The sequence below is a fragment of the Panthera onca genome, chromosome X, assembly GCF_046562875.1.
Source record: "Panthera onca isolate mPanOnc1 chromosome X, mPanOnc1 haplotype 2, whole genome shotgun sequence".
Classification (NCBI taxonomy): Eukaryota; Metazoa; Chordata; class Mammalia; order Carnivora; family Felidae; genus Panthera; species Panthera onca.
Window position 1 is genome coordinate 109,172,830 of NC_138357.1, and position 19,132 is coordinate 109,191,961.

Genomic DNA, 19,132 nt, shown 5'->3' on the forward strand with positions numbered 1-19,132 from the left:
TTTTTCTCTTTTAGCTAACTACCTGGAACCCACCGTTGGAGTGTGGCTTACCTCTGATGGCCAATCTTAGCCTCTTTGGGGGGATGAGCCATGGGGATAAGAACAGGGATGAGGGAAAGACACGGGAATGAAGAAGGATAAGGTATCTGAGAAAATGCTTGGGTCTGAATAGAATCATTGCAAATTGGGGGCTCTAGGGACCTGGGGGAGAGGTCTGACACAAATATAATATCTCTTTCCTTCCTCACTTCCTCAGTGACTCAGTTCCTCAGTCACTTCTAGGTCAAGTTCCACGGGATTTTCTCCCTATTGCCCTCTCAACTCCCCTCATGCCGGAGATTCTCTGCTACAGTCCTCACATTGTTTACAAAATAAGTATATCAGCCCTAGTTCAGTCAGAGAAGCACAGCCACTATGAGATGTGGAGGAAGGGATTTAACATAGGAAATAGACCTGGCCCACTGTGGGAGGGGTGGGGGGAATGGAGGTCGGTGGGGCAATTGGATGATGGGACAAGTTAACCCATCTACAGTTACAAGCCCAGCATATATGGCTGCCAAAGTGCAGGAGGCTCCCCCCGCCCCCAGGAAGCTCTGCAAAGCCGCTCCGACCTCCGTTGGGCTGGAGAAACGTCTGAGGGCGGACTCTGAGCTGCTGTTGCTTAACGGGGTCAGCAGTTAGTAAGATGATGGATCGAGACACAGAGCAAAGGGGAGTGAGGGTAATCTGGGACCTTCTGTCACCACTCCCAACCATGACAACCTTTGGAAATAATGACCACCTCACCCTCACCTTCCACATCTTGTATAAAATCCTCTTTTGGCCAACTCGAACCCAGAGCCGGAAGGGAAGGGGATCCCCGGGAATGGGATTCCAGCTGGCCAAGTCCGCACACTACACCCCACCATGCTAGGCAATGTAGCAGCGATTCACTGATAGAGCTTCTCCAGCGACCGGCCCAGCACCCGGACACAGAAAGGCTGGGATGGACGGATGGGTGCAAAGGTTGAAAGGCTCCTTTGACCGATCAGAGCGCGTTGTCTCATCCTGGAGAGTGTAATAGGTGAGCGAGTGACCAAGAGTTTTCCCGCTAGCGTGGAGCTTGGAAAATCTTTATGTGGCTAAGGTGAATTTAGATGGACAGCCATCTTCATTCTGAGCCGAGGTATGATACTCGTGTTAAGAGCAGCACTTAAAAAGAATCTTGTCCAAAATGCCCCAGTACATGCATATTTAAAGAGTTCTTTTAACACACAATGGTATTTGAGGGGGAATTACCTTAACACAACTTGTGAAGATTCTACATGATTAAAATGCACAAGTTCACTTATCGGTGGTGATTAGAATGGCTCCTTGGCAGAGAAAATGTTTATTAGAATCAAAGTATGTAGGAGAGATTTCCTTTCTCTATCTTTATTCTCCCGTTGAAAGAAAGTGTTGAAGTGTGTATTAACAGTTCAAGGTCTCGGCTACTTTTTATCTTGAAAAAAAGAGACAAAATGTTTGTCATTCCGGGAGCATAATCAGTTCAGCCGGCACACAATGACATAGTTAATTCACCAACGGAATTTGTTGCCATAGCTCCAGTGAGGGATAGGGGAGATAAAACAATGGCCTTTTTCACCAGTGCAGCTTTCACCACAACCTGCCTGTCCCCGCACGGCAGGCCATGATAGCGCCAGTCCAGAGCACAGCACTTGTCGCCGAACAGCGGCCCAGAGGGGACAAGAGGAGGCCGGTGGCAAACAAAGCAGGAACACCCAGCACCTTGGATCTCTGCTCATTCGATCACTGGGACACGACTAGCTCCTCGGAGCTTGTGGTTCAGGTTCACCATTGGTCAAGTGCTCCAGTAAATCCAGAGAAGGAAGATTTCATCCCGGGACTCAAAAGAACTCCAAAGAGAAGAGAGGACTCTAGGAGACGGGGAAAGCAGACCAGGAGCAGAAATGGTGGGCCACCAGCAATGCACCTTGGAACAGGATACCAGGGACCATGGCACTTCCAGATCCTGGCGCGAGGTAACAGACATGCTTTCTTAGTGATCTTTGCCTGTTTGAATATCGAAGTAGGTCCCCAAAGTAAAGCCCTATGTATCTGTGAGTGTAACAGACCTGCGCTAATTAATATAGTCCCTCTCAACATGGAAATCTTATCCTTTCCATCTAAAGGTGATAAAAAAGAAAAGTTGGGGCTCCTGTTTGTTTATCCCCTTACTGACTATGCAGGATCCCTGGATAGAGTTAGATGACAGGAACAGCTTCTCTTTCTGAAAAGCAGTCAAATCAGGATGAGGAAATGTAGGTGGTTCAGGCAAAGAATGACTCTGTGTGAGCCTGAGGGCGTTGGAGAACCGTGGTAACAAAGTGTTCATTACCCTACAGAATGAGAAAGTTTCTTCTTAGAAAAGTCACAACATCCTGACACCCGTTTCTGAATTTCTCGTTGTGCAATTATCACAGAAGTGAGACCACCTCGTATGGTCTTGCCTTGTGGGGCATTGAGTGCCTAAGGGAATGTGCATTTTAGTGGAGTCCTATTCAATCAAATGAATTCTAGATGGAAAAAGCTTAGGTGGTCAGACGAAATAGTAAGAAGGCTTTCAGGTGATGTGAAGGAGAGATTAGGACCGGGGGAAGCTTCCTGGCAATGACATAATGTTCCTGCTTTACAGTAAAGGTGGTTTCACGCCACACCCTGACAGCAGTTTCTTGGGTCTCAAGATACCAGCTCTGCTCTTGCTTGTATCGGCACTCCTTCGAAAGCTCCCCATCCCCCTCAGAGCGAGCAGGGCTGGCTGGTTCAAGCACCCCATGCCTCAGAAAGTAGTCTAGGCCCACAGCCACTGGGCACCTGGGCAACACGACTGGGAGAGCAATTCCTCTATTCGATCCCTTCCCCATTGGCCCCAGTATTGTCTCAGATTTGGAAAAAGTGTACATGTTGGGGACTCATGAGTTTTACCAGCTCATTTTATTGTGTAAATGGGGGGATAAGGATGCATTTCAGTCCTTCATTTATTCACTCTTCCACATCTCATTCCAAAAATAGATTTGACATGGTATTAAAACAACTAAAAAGATTCAGTTCTTGACTGGTACAGATATGGAAAGTTGAGATGATCTTTCTCTGTCCAGTCATGGAGAATTAAATCTGTGCAAATAATCACTCCGTATTCCCATACCTTTTGTGAATTGAAAAATAACCAAGGTCTTCTGATCTCATGGGTCTCTCAATAGCATCACTTAATATACTAACGGCTGCAGTTTTGGAGCGCCTGGCTGGCTCAGTTGGTGGAGCATGCAACTCTTGGTTTCAGGGGTGTGAGTTCAAGCCCCAAACTGGGTGTAGAGATTACCTAAAAATAAAATCTTTAGGGGCACCTGCGCGGCTCAGTCAGTTAAGGGTCTGACTCTTGATATCAGCTCTGGTCATGATCTCACAGTCATGACATCAAGCTCTATATTGGGTTCTGCGCTGAGCATGGAGCCTGCTTAAGAGGCTCTCTCTCCTTCACTCTTGGCGCCTCCCTGCCCGATAAATAAATGAACTTAAAAAAATAAAATCTTAAAAAAAAGAGCAGCTGCAATTTTTGGTCCTTAGTAGGTGGCATGCCCTGTGGTAAGTACGTTGAGTGTCCTATTTCATGTGATTACGTCCAGCAAAAGTGCCTGAGCTCCTGACTACTTCCCTATTCTGCTAATCTGTGCTTTACTTTCTTCACTTACATGGGCTGGGTTTATTTAGCCCCCTCGGGCAAGCATGAATTACGCTATTAATTATAACAATGACGAAGAAGTGATTGTGTTGACATTTTAATCAGCCTTTTGGGTTCTCGGTGTACTTTTCATACAAAAGCTGACCTCAACTTCTATAAATTTAACTTCCTGACTCCCACCTCTTTTGCTCACCATACACTGATACCCCCAAGCTAATAGTACTGCTTACCAACTGATAGTTGTAAACATTGTCATTAAATATTTTATCTGAACAATGAGGATAATTCTGAATTTAATAATATTTATGAGTTCTCTAGGAATGCGAACACCCTTTAAATGAGAGAGCCGGTTATTCATTTTGCACATATTTAACTTTGGTACTTGATCGGCACTTATTTGGAAGTAGGAGAATGCCTGGATACATCTCAATTCCTCTTACTCCAAATCCCGTCAGGTAGACGTTATTTACATTCTCGTTTTCAAGTGAGAAACTTCAAGCTCACAGAAGTTAAGTAAATTGCCAAAGGTAGTAAGTGTACAGCTAAGATTCAGGATCTTGGAATACGTTTTCACTTTTTCTAAATGTTTATTTTTGAAAGAGAGAGAGACAGAGAGCTCGTGAGCTGGGGAGGGGCAGAGAGAGAGGGAGAGAGAGAATCTCAAGCGGGCGCCACACTATCAGCGTGGAGCCCGACTTGGAGCTCGAACTCACGAACCATGAGATTATGACCAGAGTTGAAATCGAGACTCATTCAGGTGCCCCCATTTTCACTTTTTCTTTAAGCCTGCACTGTCATTTAAGATAGCCACGAACCACATATGGCTGTTTAAATTTAAATTTTAGTTTAGGGGCACCTGTGTGGCTCAATCGGTTAAGCATCCAACTTTGGCTCAGGTCATGATCTTGTGGTCTGTGAGTTCAAGCCCCCCCGTCGGGCTCTGTGCTGACGGCTCAGAGCCTGGATCCTGCTTTGGAGTCTGTGTCTGCCTCTCTCTCTCTCTCTCTCTTTCTCTCCCTCTCAAAAATAAATAAACATTAAAACATTTTTTGATTTAAACTTTAAATTAAATAAAATTTAAAATTTAGTTCCTCAGTGGCACTAGCCACATTTCAAGTGCTCAGTAGCCACGTGTGGCTAGTGACTACCTCATGTGGATGGCTAGACAGCACAGATATAGAATATTACATCACTGCAGAAAGTTCTATTGGATAATACTGCTTTAAGTTGTAGTATCTCTTTTCGATATGTTGACACATGTCCTCAAAATATATTGCAGTACTGTTATAAGTAATATGGATTTAATATTTTACAGTAAAATTTCATTCATTGGAAGTCTCCTCATTTGCATAGCACCAAGTTAACTTTGATCTGCAAATTAATAATATAGATAAGAGTCAAGGAGACGTTAAACACACTTCAGAGGCCAAAGATTTTTAAGCACCATCAAATAACTCCAGAAGCACTCACTTAGATGCAAGCAATTGATATGATAATTACACATCATTTTTATTTATTCATTAAAACAGGATCCCCTAAGGTGCCCTGGTAGGAAATAATATGGTTAGCCTAGTGCTTTATAGCAAATCTTCTGCTATTTCTAAATTCTATGGAAAATCATTTTATACTACTGATTTACCTTCCTCTCTTCCTTTGGGTCATTAAGTAAATTGGTAGCATAAAATACTATCACAGTGAAATTTTTATTAGCTCAAGATCTAATTCTAAAACCCTCCCTTCTTCCACTCTATCCCAGGATACCCCGGAAGGAGTGTCCCTGGGGGCCCCTCATAGACCCCGGAACATAGGAGGGGTTTGATAAATATCTGTTGATTGACAGAGACAGTTCTTTCAAGATGCCACTTGTAGGAGTGGACTCTGATTTTCTACATAGAATTCATGGATCAAAATGAAAACTGTCTTCCATTTCTTCTTTTCCCTTTACCAATCTTTGCTGCAAAGTCTTCATTGTGAGATAAGGGGTTCCTATTTGTGAGAAAAAGATGCCTTGCAGGCATTCAGGTTGGAGGGTGGGAGTGAGCAGTGTGATCCTATGTGAAAATTCGGAACCAAATCTGTGAGCTTCTTCAGAAAAGAGAGCTGCCTTCCCAAGGCACCAGCCATCATTTGGGCCCATCAGTTCTTTTTTTTTTTAATGTTTATTTATTTACTTTTTGAGAGAGAGAGTGGATGTGAGTGAGCCCGCAGAGTGGGGGAAGGGTAGAGAGAGAGGGAAAGAGAGAATCCCAAGCAGGCTCCACACTGATAAGGCAGAGCCCTGACTTGGGGCTTGAACTCACAAACCTATGAGATCATGACCTAAGCCAAAACCAAGAGTCAGACACTCAACCGACTAAATCACCCAGGCACCCCAGGAACCATCAGTTCTTAAGCAGTATGTTGAGGGGTGCCTGGATGGCCCAGTTGGTTAAGTGTTCAACTTCAGCTCAGGTCATGATCTCACGGTTCGTGGGTTCAAGCATTGTGTCGGGCTGTGAGCTGAAAGCTTGAGCCTGCTTCAGAGTCTGTGTCTCCCTCTCTCCCTCTGTCCTTCCCCTGCTTGTGCTGTCTCTCTCTCAAAAATAAATACACAAAGATTAAACAAGACCAGTATGTTGAACACATTTGCCAGGTACTGTGCTGGCTCTAGGTAACAGGATAGAAGAAGAGAATTTTGAGTTATTTAGAGAAGAATGACCCTTGAATTTCTAAATCTTTAGTGGTTTCTGGCAAGCTTGCTTGAAGTGGTCATTCCAAACATGGAAAAACTCAATTCCTCAGTTTAGCAGTTAGCTTCAAAGAATATGATTTGTCACTTCCTTGCCTTCTGTACGAAAAATTTCTAGTGTAAGCCATAAGCAAACAAAGAGAAAATCATTGAAACAATATAAATGCATTTGGAATAGTTAGTCTTTATTTGGAGGGAATTAAACAATTTGGAACAGTCCAAATTCATGAAGTTTAGATATCTGAGCATCTTTTTTTTTTATTTTTTTTTAATGTTTATTTATTTTTGGGACAGAGAGAGACAGAGCATGAATGGGGGCAGAGAGAGAGGGAGACACAGAATGGGAAGCAGGCTCCAGGCTCCGAGCCACCAGCCCAGAGCCCGACGTGGGGCTCGAACTCACGGACCGCGAGATCGTGACCTGAGCCAAAGTCGGACGCTCAACCGACTGAGCCACCCAGGCGCCCCTAAAGCCACTTAGGGCAAGTAGATATTACATTTTTACTTTTTGTTCCGTAACACAATTAGGGCTTTTTCCCTCTCACCCATCTGCAATTCCTTCGCCTGAATCCTAGTATTACGGGAACGGCATGTATTTGTACAACCTGCAGCTAACTCACTGCAGTCTTTGTCTCCTTTGGAGACTATATGGTAGACCTATCCAAGGGTCACATGCCATGCTGACCCAGTTAACAGATGCATCATCACTGCCATCGGCTGCTCTGCTGATAGCTCTCACTCTGAAAATTGACAGGTAGTGCACACGCTGTATGTCTGTTGCAACTGAATCTGGGTTTCTAGAAGACACGAATCTCTCTCCCTAAACCATGGCTCCCCATCCACCGTGGTCCACTAAGGCAAGCCTTGACTAGTATGCATTTTGGAAATCTTACCAGCTCACCCAAATGGCTCAATTAGCACACGAAAAGATGTGGAGTGAGAGGTGAAACCTGTGTCTGTTGAAACCTGGGCTTCTTCTGGTCTTCCCAGTACTGGAAACTATGGGAAGAAAAGGAATCTTACTGGTTTCTCTTATTTTTGTCCGTTATTCTCAGAGAGTTGGGACCAGCTCTCAAATACCATGGAGCAAAGGATATACAAGAACTGGCATAAAATTAATCTTGCCCTTGGGGAGCCTGGGTGGGTCAATCGGTTAAGCATCCGGTTTCTGCTCAGGTCATGATCTTGCAGTCCATGGGTTCGAGTCCCACGTCAGGCTCTGTGCTGACAGCTCAGAGCATGGAGCCTGTTTCAGATTCTGTGTCTCCCTCTCTTTCTGACCCTCCCCCGTCCATGCTCTGTCTCTGTCTCAAAAATAAATAAATGTTAAAAAAAATTTAAAAAAAATGAATCTTGCCCCATTCTTGCAGTGAGGACTTATAATGTGAAAAACATACTCTTTATTTCAATCTTGCCCCAGGCATTAGAGCATTTTATTTTTTTATTTTAGTATTTTTATTTTTTGAAGTAATCGCTGTGCCCAACATGGGGCCTGAACTCGTAACCCTGAGATCAAGAGTCACATGTTCTACTGACTGAGCCAGCCAGGTGCCCCTATTAGAGCATTATAAAGTTCTCTTGGGCTTTTCATGAACTAGAATTTTTTTCTTTCTCTCCCTCTATCTCACATATACACACACGCATGCACGCACATGTGCACACACAGATACACACATGGAAAGAAAAAAGAAAGGAAAAAAATGGAAAGTGTGGCCCAGGACAAAAAGAAAAATAATATCTGTTTCAAATGTGTCTTCTTCAGTTCCATTAAGTCATAGAAAAAAGTAACAGGAATTTAAATGATAATTCTTTTAAAAAAGCGAAGATGGTAAGATTAGATTTTTAACAGTACCATCATATTTACTAAAAAACAAACAAAAAATCTTTCAGAGTTTGCCCTACCTATATATTCCTGCTCTATACATTCTTTGAGAGTGTAGACTATCACATCTTGGATGCATGGCTCCTGATGTACTGTAGATGCTCAGTAAGTGTTTGTTGAATGAGTGAAAGGAATGTAAATCCCTGTTTATTCTCTATCCTCTTTGCCCAGGGAGAATCCTGTGTTTGTTCATCTAAGGTCAACTCTAGGTTGTCCCGGAGAATGAATGAATTTCAACCCAGTCTATAAGGCATGCATCATTGTTGGGTAGACCCACTTCAACTTGACTCCAGCGTCTAAATTGAATGACTTGATCATTAACACCAGCCACAAAGATGGAGTAATCACTATTTACAGGACTTTCCATCCCAAACCCTGCCAGACTCCTAGGTTTGCTGGAGGTTTGTGATATCTCAAGGCGAGGTGGGATCTGCTCAGAGACACCAGAGGTGGCTGACTCCCTCTCTACAGTTTTTCCTTGGCTTCCCCTGCGATGTGCACAGCAGGCTCAGCCTCCAGGAGACATGGGTCAGGCTTGTACACAAATCTGTCCCATAAATTCCTTGCCATGTGGCTACTACACCTTCCCTGAAGAGGGCAATTGAAGGAAGCTTGTAAGTATCACACAAGGAATTCAGTACACAGATGGAGAATTAATAAAAGAGTTTTGTAGGGTTTTCTCCATTCTACAAGGTAGGAGAGTAGCACAGTAGAAGTCTTCTTACCATATACAATGGGGACCGATAGGTTGGTTAATTGAAAAATAAAATGTCTCTGATAAAGAGTTTAAAAAGATGATAAATATATGCATTAAATATTTTTGAATTTAAAATAATATATTATTACTTTGCCAATCCTTTAATTGGACCACCGATTAGAACTCTGTGTTGTCTTTTCTTTATTGAGCATCACATAGGCAATATCTATGATTTCCATTTTGGGTTTATTCTAAATGAAGTGAAAACTTAAGATATTTGTAAAAAATGGAGTATAAAATGCTATGTTTTGGGGGATCTTGTTCCCTATCTTTACAGTTGTCTTGCCCTCACCTAATTCAACAGTAGTTTTTAAAAGCCACATGACTGCTTCTTGTCTTTTGAAAACAATTTAGTCTTAAAAATACTCTTTTTGCCTCATTTTTATCAGTTTCCATAACATTTAATTAAATTGTATCATTTCCATCACAGTGGGCATAAACAGGATGGGGGAAAGTTCAGTTAACTCTTATAAAATGTAAAACTCAACTTTTCAGAGCTAATCTACCCAGGCATTCTCAAGAGTAGCTTACTACCAGACAGAAGCATTCAGAGTGCTCTTAGAGTCCATAGGGAAAATGGAGGGCACTGGTTAATTCTGCAGGTTGGTTAACCTGGAGGTTGATTTAAGGGAATCACTACTGTTCCTCTCTGGCCATAAAATGTTAAAAATAATAGTAATCACAGCAGGAAGGAAATCTTGTGTTTGTCTTCCATGCTTCAGGTGTACTGCATTATTTTATGAGCACCTCCTTTGTGACTGCCGCTCAGGAGATTCAAAGAGACATTCTTTTCAAGATATAAGCCATTAAATTGTTAAAAAACTCACTAAAAACCAATTCGTTGTTTTTTAGTATATTCACAGGGTTACGCAACCTGCAACACATTTTACTTTTAGAGGACTTTCATCACCACCTCCAAAAACTGCACTCAGTAGCAGTCAGTCCCTCCCCAGTCCCCCCAATAGCCCCGGTACTAGAAAACCACTCATCGATTTCTCTTACGTGGAGTTGCCTTTTCTGGACATTTTACAGAGGTGGAATCATACAACATGTCGTCTTTTGTGTCTGGCTTCTTTCAGTGAGTTTATCTTTTCAAGGTCCATTCATGTTGTAGCATGGATCTGTACTTCATCCTTTTTCATGGCCAAATAATATTCCATTGTATGGATAAACCACTATTTGTTTCTCCATTCACCAGGCGGTGGACATTTGTGTTGCTTGCACTTCTTGGTTATTGTGAATAGTGCTATGACATTTGTGTACAAGATTTTCGTGAACACATGTTTTCAATACTCTCGGGTAAATACCTAGGTGTGGAATTGGTAGGTCAAATGGTAACTCTATTTTTAACTTTTTGAGGAACTGCCAATTACATTCCACCAGCAGTGTATGAGGTTCCGATTTCTCCACATCCTCACCAACTCTTGTTATTTTCCATTTTCAAAATTTTAGCCATCCTAGTGGGTGTGAGGTGGTGTCTCATTGTGGTTTTGGTTTGCATGTCCCTAATGGCTAATGAGGTTGTGCATTGTTCACATATCTATTGGCCATTTGTGTATCTTCTTTGGAGAAACGTCTTTTCAAATCCTTTGCCCATTTTGAATTGTGTTATTTCTTGCAAAGATCCATCTTTGCCTTAAAGCAAGGTTTCTCAACTTTGGCATTATTGACAATTTGGGTTGGTTAATTCTTCGTTATGGGGGGTTTTCTTGTGTGCGTTGTAGCATGTTTACAGCATCCTTAGTCTTTACCCACCAGATGTCAGTAGCACCCCCCCAAGTTGTAACAATGAAAACTTTGTCCAGGGGCACCTGGCTGGCTCACTCGGTGGAGCATGCAACTCTTGATCTCAGGGTTGTAATTTCGAGCCCCACGTTAGGTGTAGAGATTACTTAAGAATAAAATCTTAGTGGCACCTGGATGGTTCAGTCATTTAAGCATCTGACTCTCAATTTCGGCTCAGGTCGTGATCTCACAGTCGTGCGATGGAGCCCTGCATTGGCTCTGGACATGGAGCCTGCTTAGGATTCTCTCCCTTTTCCTCTGCACCCCCCCAACAAATAATAAATAAATAAATAAATAAAATCTTAAAAACAACAACAACAACAACTGTGTCCAGACACTACAAAATCACCCTTGGGGAGCGGGATACAAATTATCCCTAAGTAAAGGACCGCTGCTCTAAAAGGTCCTCTTGTGCAGCTAAGAAACACTCACGTAGAAACGTAACTGAGCTTTAAGGGAGTGCTGGAGGCAGAAGCCCGTGGGAGGGTTGAGGATGACGTAAGAAAGTGGATGGATCCCGGAGGTATGAACTGATCTTCCCAAGCCTGGTTGATGGGTTAATTAACAATAGGAGAGACAGATGTCAAGGCTACAAGTGAGAATTAGGTAACATCATGAGATAAATAATGATTCAATATAATCACACCAAAGGAGTCGTAAGTTTGTATACAAAAGTATCAAAAGTGTGGTACATCTAGATTATGGGGTTTATGAGGTGAATTTACTCTGAGCTGGTCTCTGGAAAGAGTGTCATCCCCTGATGCTCCTAGGCGTGAAGTATAAGTACCTGTTAAGTGGCCTTTCCCTGTTAGCCCTTGGCTTCATTTCTCCTGTTAGTCTCGTCTGGGGGGGGGGGGGGGGATGTGTGCACATCTGTCTCAGACCCAGTGCTGGGTTTCAAGGAACAGTAAGTAGCCGCTGAGCTAGCTTTTTCAGTAGGGCAAATGCAAAAGTCTATCTAATAGAACCCACAGAAAGCTGAAAAGCAAGGAAAGGAACAGGAGCAGCTTGACAAGGCCTCGGAAAGCCTCATTTGCAGACATGTTTACTCTAATCCCCTGATCTACTCAGTTGGCATCTCTTAGTTCTAATTTCTGAAAGAGGGAATCTGAAGATCTGAGGAACCACCGAACAGCCCAAGGCTTGGTTTCTTCATCAGGTGTCCCAACCCAATTCCCTGGGCTGGGGGCTGGGGGCTGTATTCATAGAAGGGGTGGAGTGAGTTGAGGGCCAGATAGAGTAAAAGGAACTACCTCATAGATGCTTAAGCATTTCTACCACCTGTACAGATTCCCCACCCCACTGTTTATCTTCTCAAACGTGTTTGCCCCATTGCCACGTGACACACACGACACGTCTCACAGGAATGGCCTTGCTGTTGTTTGCCAGTAGAATACGGTTACCACCATTTACCTATGGCCCTGTGGTCTTGAGGTCAAGTATCTTTATTTTTTTTATTTTATTTAAAAAAATTTTTTTTAACATTTATTCATTTTTGAAAGGCAGAGAGACAGAGCACAAATGGGGGAGGGGCAGAGAGAGAGGGAGACACAGAAACAGAAGCAGGCTCCAGGCTCTGAGCTATCAGCACAGGGCCCGATGCGGGGCTCGAACTCATGGACCGCGAGATCATGACCTGAGCCGAAGTCGGCCACTTAATCGACTGAGCCACCCAGGCGCCCCTCTTTATTTTGTTTTAAAGTCATCGCTGTACCCAGTGTGGGGCTTGAACTCACAACCCTGAGATCAAGGGTCACACGCTCTACCACCTGAGCCAGCCAGGCACCCCAGGCATCTTGACTTTAAAAGGTGGATGTGGGATGGGGGGCAAATTATCCATAATGTATTCTATTGAATAACGACATTGTAGGCGGGTGTCATTGAAACTAAGGTGAACTATTTTAACACGAAAAATATATCTGTTGGGGAGCGCTGTCTGCATCCCCTTCATCCCAATCCTCCCCCTTTGGCGTCACAGTTGGGAATAAAGACTACTAAGCCGTTGAGAGACCGTACCTCCTTCCCACTGGTTAATAAAGTGATGCCCTGCCTTCACAGCCTATTAATTAAGAAGGTAATCAGTGCATGCTTCAAGTTTGCTATTTGAAACTCAAAGGCAATAAAATCAGAACACTACTCAGATTTTTTTCTCTTCAAGAAATGAATAACAAATTAGGGCCACAGAGCTAGAGTAATCACATTTTGAATGATTTCTCCTGAGCATGTCTTTAATAACCTGTATGTGTGGATAAGAAGAACAAAGAAAGGTAAAGTTAATTATCTAGGAAAAGCTTCATCAAGGAGTTTTGGTCACGTTAGCCCAGGGCCTCTCAACCTTGGTATTGATGATATTGGGGGCCAGACAATTCCTCGTTGTGGGGAGCAATCCGGTGCATATAGTGGGTTATTCAGCAACATCGCTGATCTCCAGCCAATATCCCTGGTCTCTACAGTATAGCCTAGTAGCACCACCCCACCCAAGTCTTGACAACCAAAAATGTTTCCAGACATGGTGACATGTCCTCTGTGGGGCAAAATCCTCCTGGATTGAGAACTAATGAATTAATCATATACATTCTTCTTACTCCCCATTCCTCTGGGGTCCCTCTAGGGTTTGTTGTTGTTGGTTTTTTTTTTTTTTTAATTTTTAACTTTACAGAAAGAGAGAGAGGGGGTGGAGGAGAAGGGCAGAGGAAGAGAGAGGATCCCAAGCAGGCTGCACACTCAGCGCAGAGCCCGACTCAGGGGTCAGTCTCACAACCCCAAGATCACGACCTGAACGGAAATCAAAAGTCAGATGCACAACCAAGTGAGCGACTCAGCCTCCGAGTTGGTTATTTTAAACCCTTAGAACCAAACGTTTTATACTAGCGCCATCTACACTTTTCCAGGGAATGGTTTGAAAAGAAATTGACTGGATCAAAATTCCTCATCAAAGTGACAAGAAGAGCTCTTTCCATTTCTGAATTGAAGAGTAGCAAACAAAAAGAACAAAGGAAGGAGGTCTAAGAAAGGTATATATGTAAAACACTCAGCTAAACACTTATATTTAATCCCTATGAAACCCTCAGGGGCATAATTAGTCTTATTTTATTGGTGAGGAAACTGAGGTTTAGAGAAGTTACATAATTTGCTCAAGAACACAGTTTGTGGGGCGCCTGGGTGGCTCAGTCGGTTAAGCGTCCGACTTCAGCTCAGGTCACAATCTCGCGGTCTGCGAGTTCGAGCCCTGCGTCAGGCTCTGGGCTGATGGCTCAGAGCCTGGAGCCTGCTTCCGATTCTGTGTCTCCCTCTCTCTCTGCCCCTCCCCCGTTCATGCTCTGTCTCTCTCTGTCTCAAAAATAAATAAACGTTAAAAAAAAAAATTAAAAAAAAAAAAAGAACACAGTTTGTAATTTGGTAGTGGAACCACAAGCCTGATGGCAAATTTGTTCCTATCTGCAGATTGCCTCAGTACATGCACTTAAAGTGTTAGACATCTCATAAAGCAAGGTGACCAATTTTTATCTTTTTAAAAAGAAATACAGCTTTTGGGGTGCCTGGCTGCCTCAGTCAGTAGAGCATGTGACTCTAGATCTCAGGGCTGTGAGTTCCAACCCCACACTGGGCATGAAGTCTACTTTAAAAAAAAAGTAAAAAAATTGTAAATACAGCTTTTATTATGAATAGTTTTTAACGTATGCAGAATTAGACAAAACAGTATCTCCCCATTTGTGCTGTTCATGTACTTGTCGTGCAGCTTCAATAACAATCAGCCCAGTACTAATATTGTTTCATGCAGAGCTTCTCAACCTTGGCATTGACATTTTGGGCAGATCGTTGTACACATACCAGACAAGGCGAAACTAAAGCTGAGCTCTGATTGACTTGACTGGTAAAAGTACATTGAGTCGCTTTGGGATTCAGACAGTTTATTACTTACTTAGTGAAAGATATGTACCATTGGTGCCAGCTTCCTCTAGTCCTTGTCCCCTACACCAAGGACAGCAGGGCAACAAAAGAGGCCAGATGACCTCTAGACTTCTGCTGCTGAGGAGTCCACTGTAGATGGCAACTAACCGGTTTTCTATTCCGCAGGGCTGATGCGGAGGGGGACAGGGCCGGAAGCCCCATATCTCAGCAGAACTCAAGAGGCAGTTAGGAACTGCTTCCTGGGGGTCTCTCAGCGGGAGATAGGGACAAGTAGGAGGTGGCCTCCTAGCAGCTCCTAACAGGCCTCCCACCTCTCACGGTCTGCCTCTGCCGACTGACGGACACTCGGATGAGCCGCAGTTCAAGTCTTTGCCAGCGCTAGCCATGTGGACACATTCAATGTTGTCAGGCAGGGTGTCAGCGCAGACCCATTCCCCCACGTTGGAGGGCTGTTTCTGTGCATTGTAGGATGTTTAGCACTAAATGCCTGGAGCATCACCCCCCCACACACACACACACACGTGGTAAAGAAAAATATCTCCAGACATCACTAAATGTACGCTGGGGGGACAAAGTTGCAGCCAGTTGAGAAGCTGTCATCTAGAGCCCTATCCACTCCCCACACCCACACAATATAATTCATCTGCAAATACTTCAGTGCATATTTCTAAAATAAAGTTAAAAAAAAACATAAACATGGGGCACCTGTGTGGCTCAGTCGGTTGGGCGTCCAGCTTTGGCTCAGGTCATGATCTCATGGTCTGTGGGTTTGAGCCCCGCATCGGGCTCTGTGCTGATGGCTCAGAGACTGGACCCTGCTTCGGATTCTGCGTCTCCTTCTCTCTGTCCCCTCTCTCCACTCGGACTCTGTCTCTCTGTCTCAAAAAAGTAAATAAACTTTAAAAAAAATTTAAAAACCCATAAACATGATATCAGTATCATACCTGAAACATTTACTAATAATCCTACTACAGCATCCAGAAACTGTCCAAATTTCTCATTGTCTCATGCATGTTGTAATTTTTTTTACAGTGTTTTGAATTGCGATCCCAGTAATACGGGGTTTTCTTTGCAATTGATGGCTGTGTCTTTTAGATCTTGTTTATTCCTTAGGTTTCTTGCAATTTTTTGGTTGCAGCAACTAAGTTTGTCCTATAGAGCTTCCTACAATCTGGATTTTGCTGATTGCATCCCTGTGGTGTTAATGTACTCCTTTATCCCTTCTTTATTTCCCATAAATTGGTCTTGGATCAAGAGGTGTGATCAAAACCAGGTTCTATTTACTTGGGAAACTACTTGATAGGTGGTGCGTGCGTGTCTCTCTGGAGTGTATGACATTGGCGGTTGTCTGTCTTTTTGTCATGCTGGCAGTTGTTGATGCCCCATGCCTAGATCCACTCATTCATGAGGGGTTTGAAAACAGGGAGAGTCTAATGCGTTACCTTCTTCATTACCTCCATACTTTCATTACTCATTCTCAGACGATCTGCTTCTCCTTACTACTTGGTCACTCAGAAGTACGTTTGTATAGAAAAGGTAAGATAAATGCCTGATTCTTTCCCTCTGGCTTCCAGTTTTCAAAATAATGCCTGTGACCCCTTGCAGCTGCCGATGCAGACAACTGACGTCTTTGGTTTGTTTGGGACTCTGTTCTATAGTATTATGAACCGGTGGATTTAAACACAGTTGACAGATTTCAATACGTTGCAGTTCTCATCCTAATCGATGCTTCAACTTTTCATCTTAGGCAGATAAGAGTGTTTCCAAGCTGACTCCTGAGTCCTTTGGACAATTTCTGTCGTTTTTGAAAACGGGATAGTAAAACGCATACATTCACATCTGTATTTTTATCTTCAGTTTTGCTTTACAACAGTGTTGCTCAAAGTAAAATCAAGTTGAGGGAATCTCTGGGCCTACTGATTAGAATCTCTGGGAGTGCGGCCTGGGAAAGCAGTTTAACAAACTCTCTGGGTGATTCTTATGCACATTAAAGTATGAGAACCTCTGCTCTAAAGAACTGACCTTAGAGCCTTGGGGTCACCTTTGTCACTTAAGATCTCTCGCCCTTCAGGAATTTCTTGGATGTCAACAGAGGGCACAAATCAATCATCCTTGAGGGTTATTTCCTACATTTTTGAAATAACCTAAAGCCAATTGATAGTTTGATAGGTGAATAGTAATTCTGGAAATCTGGTTAATACCACTTTGGATTAAAAAAATACTGATTTGATTATACAAAAACTCTTTGTCTTTTTAAGATTTTAAAGAATCTCTGTACCCAACGTGGGGCTCGAACTCACAACCCTGAGATCCACAGTTGCATGCTCTACAGCCCCCAAAACTGATTTTCAGAAGTGGCGTTATAAAATTTCCGTGATGCAAATTCCGGAAGATTTATTCCAAAAACGTTCTGAGCAAGGGTAGTATTTTACATGCCAAGGACTGCCATGGTTTAATGCTGACGGTTTTGTTTCTTTTGAATTCCTACACTTGAATGGTGTGGTGAGGTTCTCCAGGCTACTTTGAGGAAATAAAGGACTATCTTTCTTTCAAAGTGTACTTATCTCATGCTTGCTTACTTACTTACTGAAGAGTATTTCTTCTGGTAGCCAGAGTGGGCTTCAGTGGAAGCACATTGACCGTCTACACTTACTGTCAAGTGCCATTAGGGAGTCATTCCACAGAGCCCCTCCCCTGGCACTGAAGTAGAGCAGGTGTTTCAAACGATCGCTTTTGGACACAGTGAAGGTTTTTACGTGGCCGCCTTCGTGGGATACATACATTAATAGGGTTTATTGTTTTCGATGCAAACAAAGCAGACATTCTTGGCAAAAAGTGAGTCCAATAGTTGAGCATCAAAACCTATGTCTTAATAAAGTCTCTCATCATCTCTGCTTCACTTCGTCTCTGTGGCTCTAAACCTTTTTTGTTGTTGTTCTGCATCTTTAAAGTCTTTTTTTTTTTTTTTAAATTTTTTTTTTTCAACGTTTTTTATTTATTTTTGGGACAGAGAGAGAGCATGAACGGGGGAGGGGCAGAGAGAGAGGGAGACACAGAATCGGAAACAGGCTCCAGGCTCCAAGCCATCAGCCCAGAGCCTGACGCGGGGCTTGAACTCACGGACCGCGAGATCGTGACCTGGCTGAAGTCGGACGCTTAACCGACTGCGCCACCCAGGTGCCCCTAAAGTCTTTTTTTTTAATGTTCATTTATTTTTGAGAGAGACAGAGAGAGCACAAGCAGGGGATGGGGAGAGAGAGAAAGAGAGGGAGACACAGAATCTGAGGCAGGCTTCAGGCTCCGTCTGAGCTGTGAGCTGTCAGCACAGAGCCCGATGTGGGGCTCGAACCCGCAAACCACAAGGTCATGACCTGAGGCCCAAGTCAGACACTTAACCGACAGAGCCACCCAGGCACCCCCATTCTGTATTTTTAAAAGGCCTGATGCTGCAACCCACGCCTGTGAGGCCAGAATCTCCCGGGTGTGGGGACCAGGCTTCTGTAGTTTTGAAAGCTCCCCAGCTGATTGTCATGTGCAACTGGGGCTGAGAACTTTGCGAAGTAAATCAGAGAGGATGAGAAACTTGATTAACACACGAAATGAGGCTCCTAAAGTGTCAGGCTCTCTTTTTTCAAGAATAAGACAGTGGAGACGGGAGGGGGGGGGGGGCGCCTGGGTGGCTCAGTTGATGAAGCATTCGACTTTGCCTCGGGTCACGATCTCATGGATTTTTGAGTTCGAGTCCCGCACAGGGCTCTCTGCCACTGGTGCAGAGCCCACTTTGGATCCTCTATCTCTCTCTCTCAAAAATAAATATTTAAAAAAAGAATAAGATAGTGGGTATACTTGTAGGCTGTTGGAAAGATTATTTCTCACTGCCACCACCTGATACTATTCAGACATTTACATTTCACCCACGGAGAAGATAACCTGGCGGGCGCACTTCTGTTTGTATTATGGAGGAAGAACCCGCCGGATGCTACTTTGGGGAAGATTTATTAGAGCATGTGGAGACATCATCGTGAATGAGTGTTTCCTGATGGCATCCTCCACTGGCACCTGCTGAATGAGTCAAATATGAGATTCATAGGGGCTTAAAAGGTTTTATCTGGTTAGGTTGTATCGTTCAATGTCAAACTAAGTGAAAAGCTTTCAACATGAAGGCTATCCAAGGAGAGCAAATTGAGCAGAGCGCGGGAAATGTTGAGCTACAGCCACGGCCCACAATGAACACAGCCTTTGAAGTCCGACAGACCTGAGTTTGAAACTCAGCTCTGCCACTGACCAGCTCTGTGACCTTGGGAAAATTACTTAACCTCTCTATGCACTGACTCTTACCTGCAAACCTGG

At 43.5% G+C, this 19,132-nt stretch overlaps 1 protein-coding gene across 6 annotated transcripts in view; it reads left to right on the top strand.

Moving 5' to 3' along the window:
• Positions 1-1,565: 1,565 nt before the first annotated feature.
• PCYT1B (phosphate cytidylyltransferase 1B, choline) overlaps positions 1,566-19,132 on the top strand; it is a 126,286-nt gene continuing 108,719 nt past the window's right edge. For 2 of the 6 annotated variants that reach the window (XR_014136806.1, XM_081793422.1), the window contains exon 1: positions 1,566-2,021. Coding sequence is in view for 5 of the 6 variants with exons in the window: in XM_081793422.1 (XP_081649548.1) it covers positions 1,670-2,021 (352 nt within the window). In the remaining variant the exon portion in view is untranslated. The remainder of the gene's footprint in view (positions 2,022-19,132) is intronic. The other 4 variants (XM_081793425.1, XM_081793431.1, XM_081793428.1 and 1 more) reach the window with 3 other exon arrangements.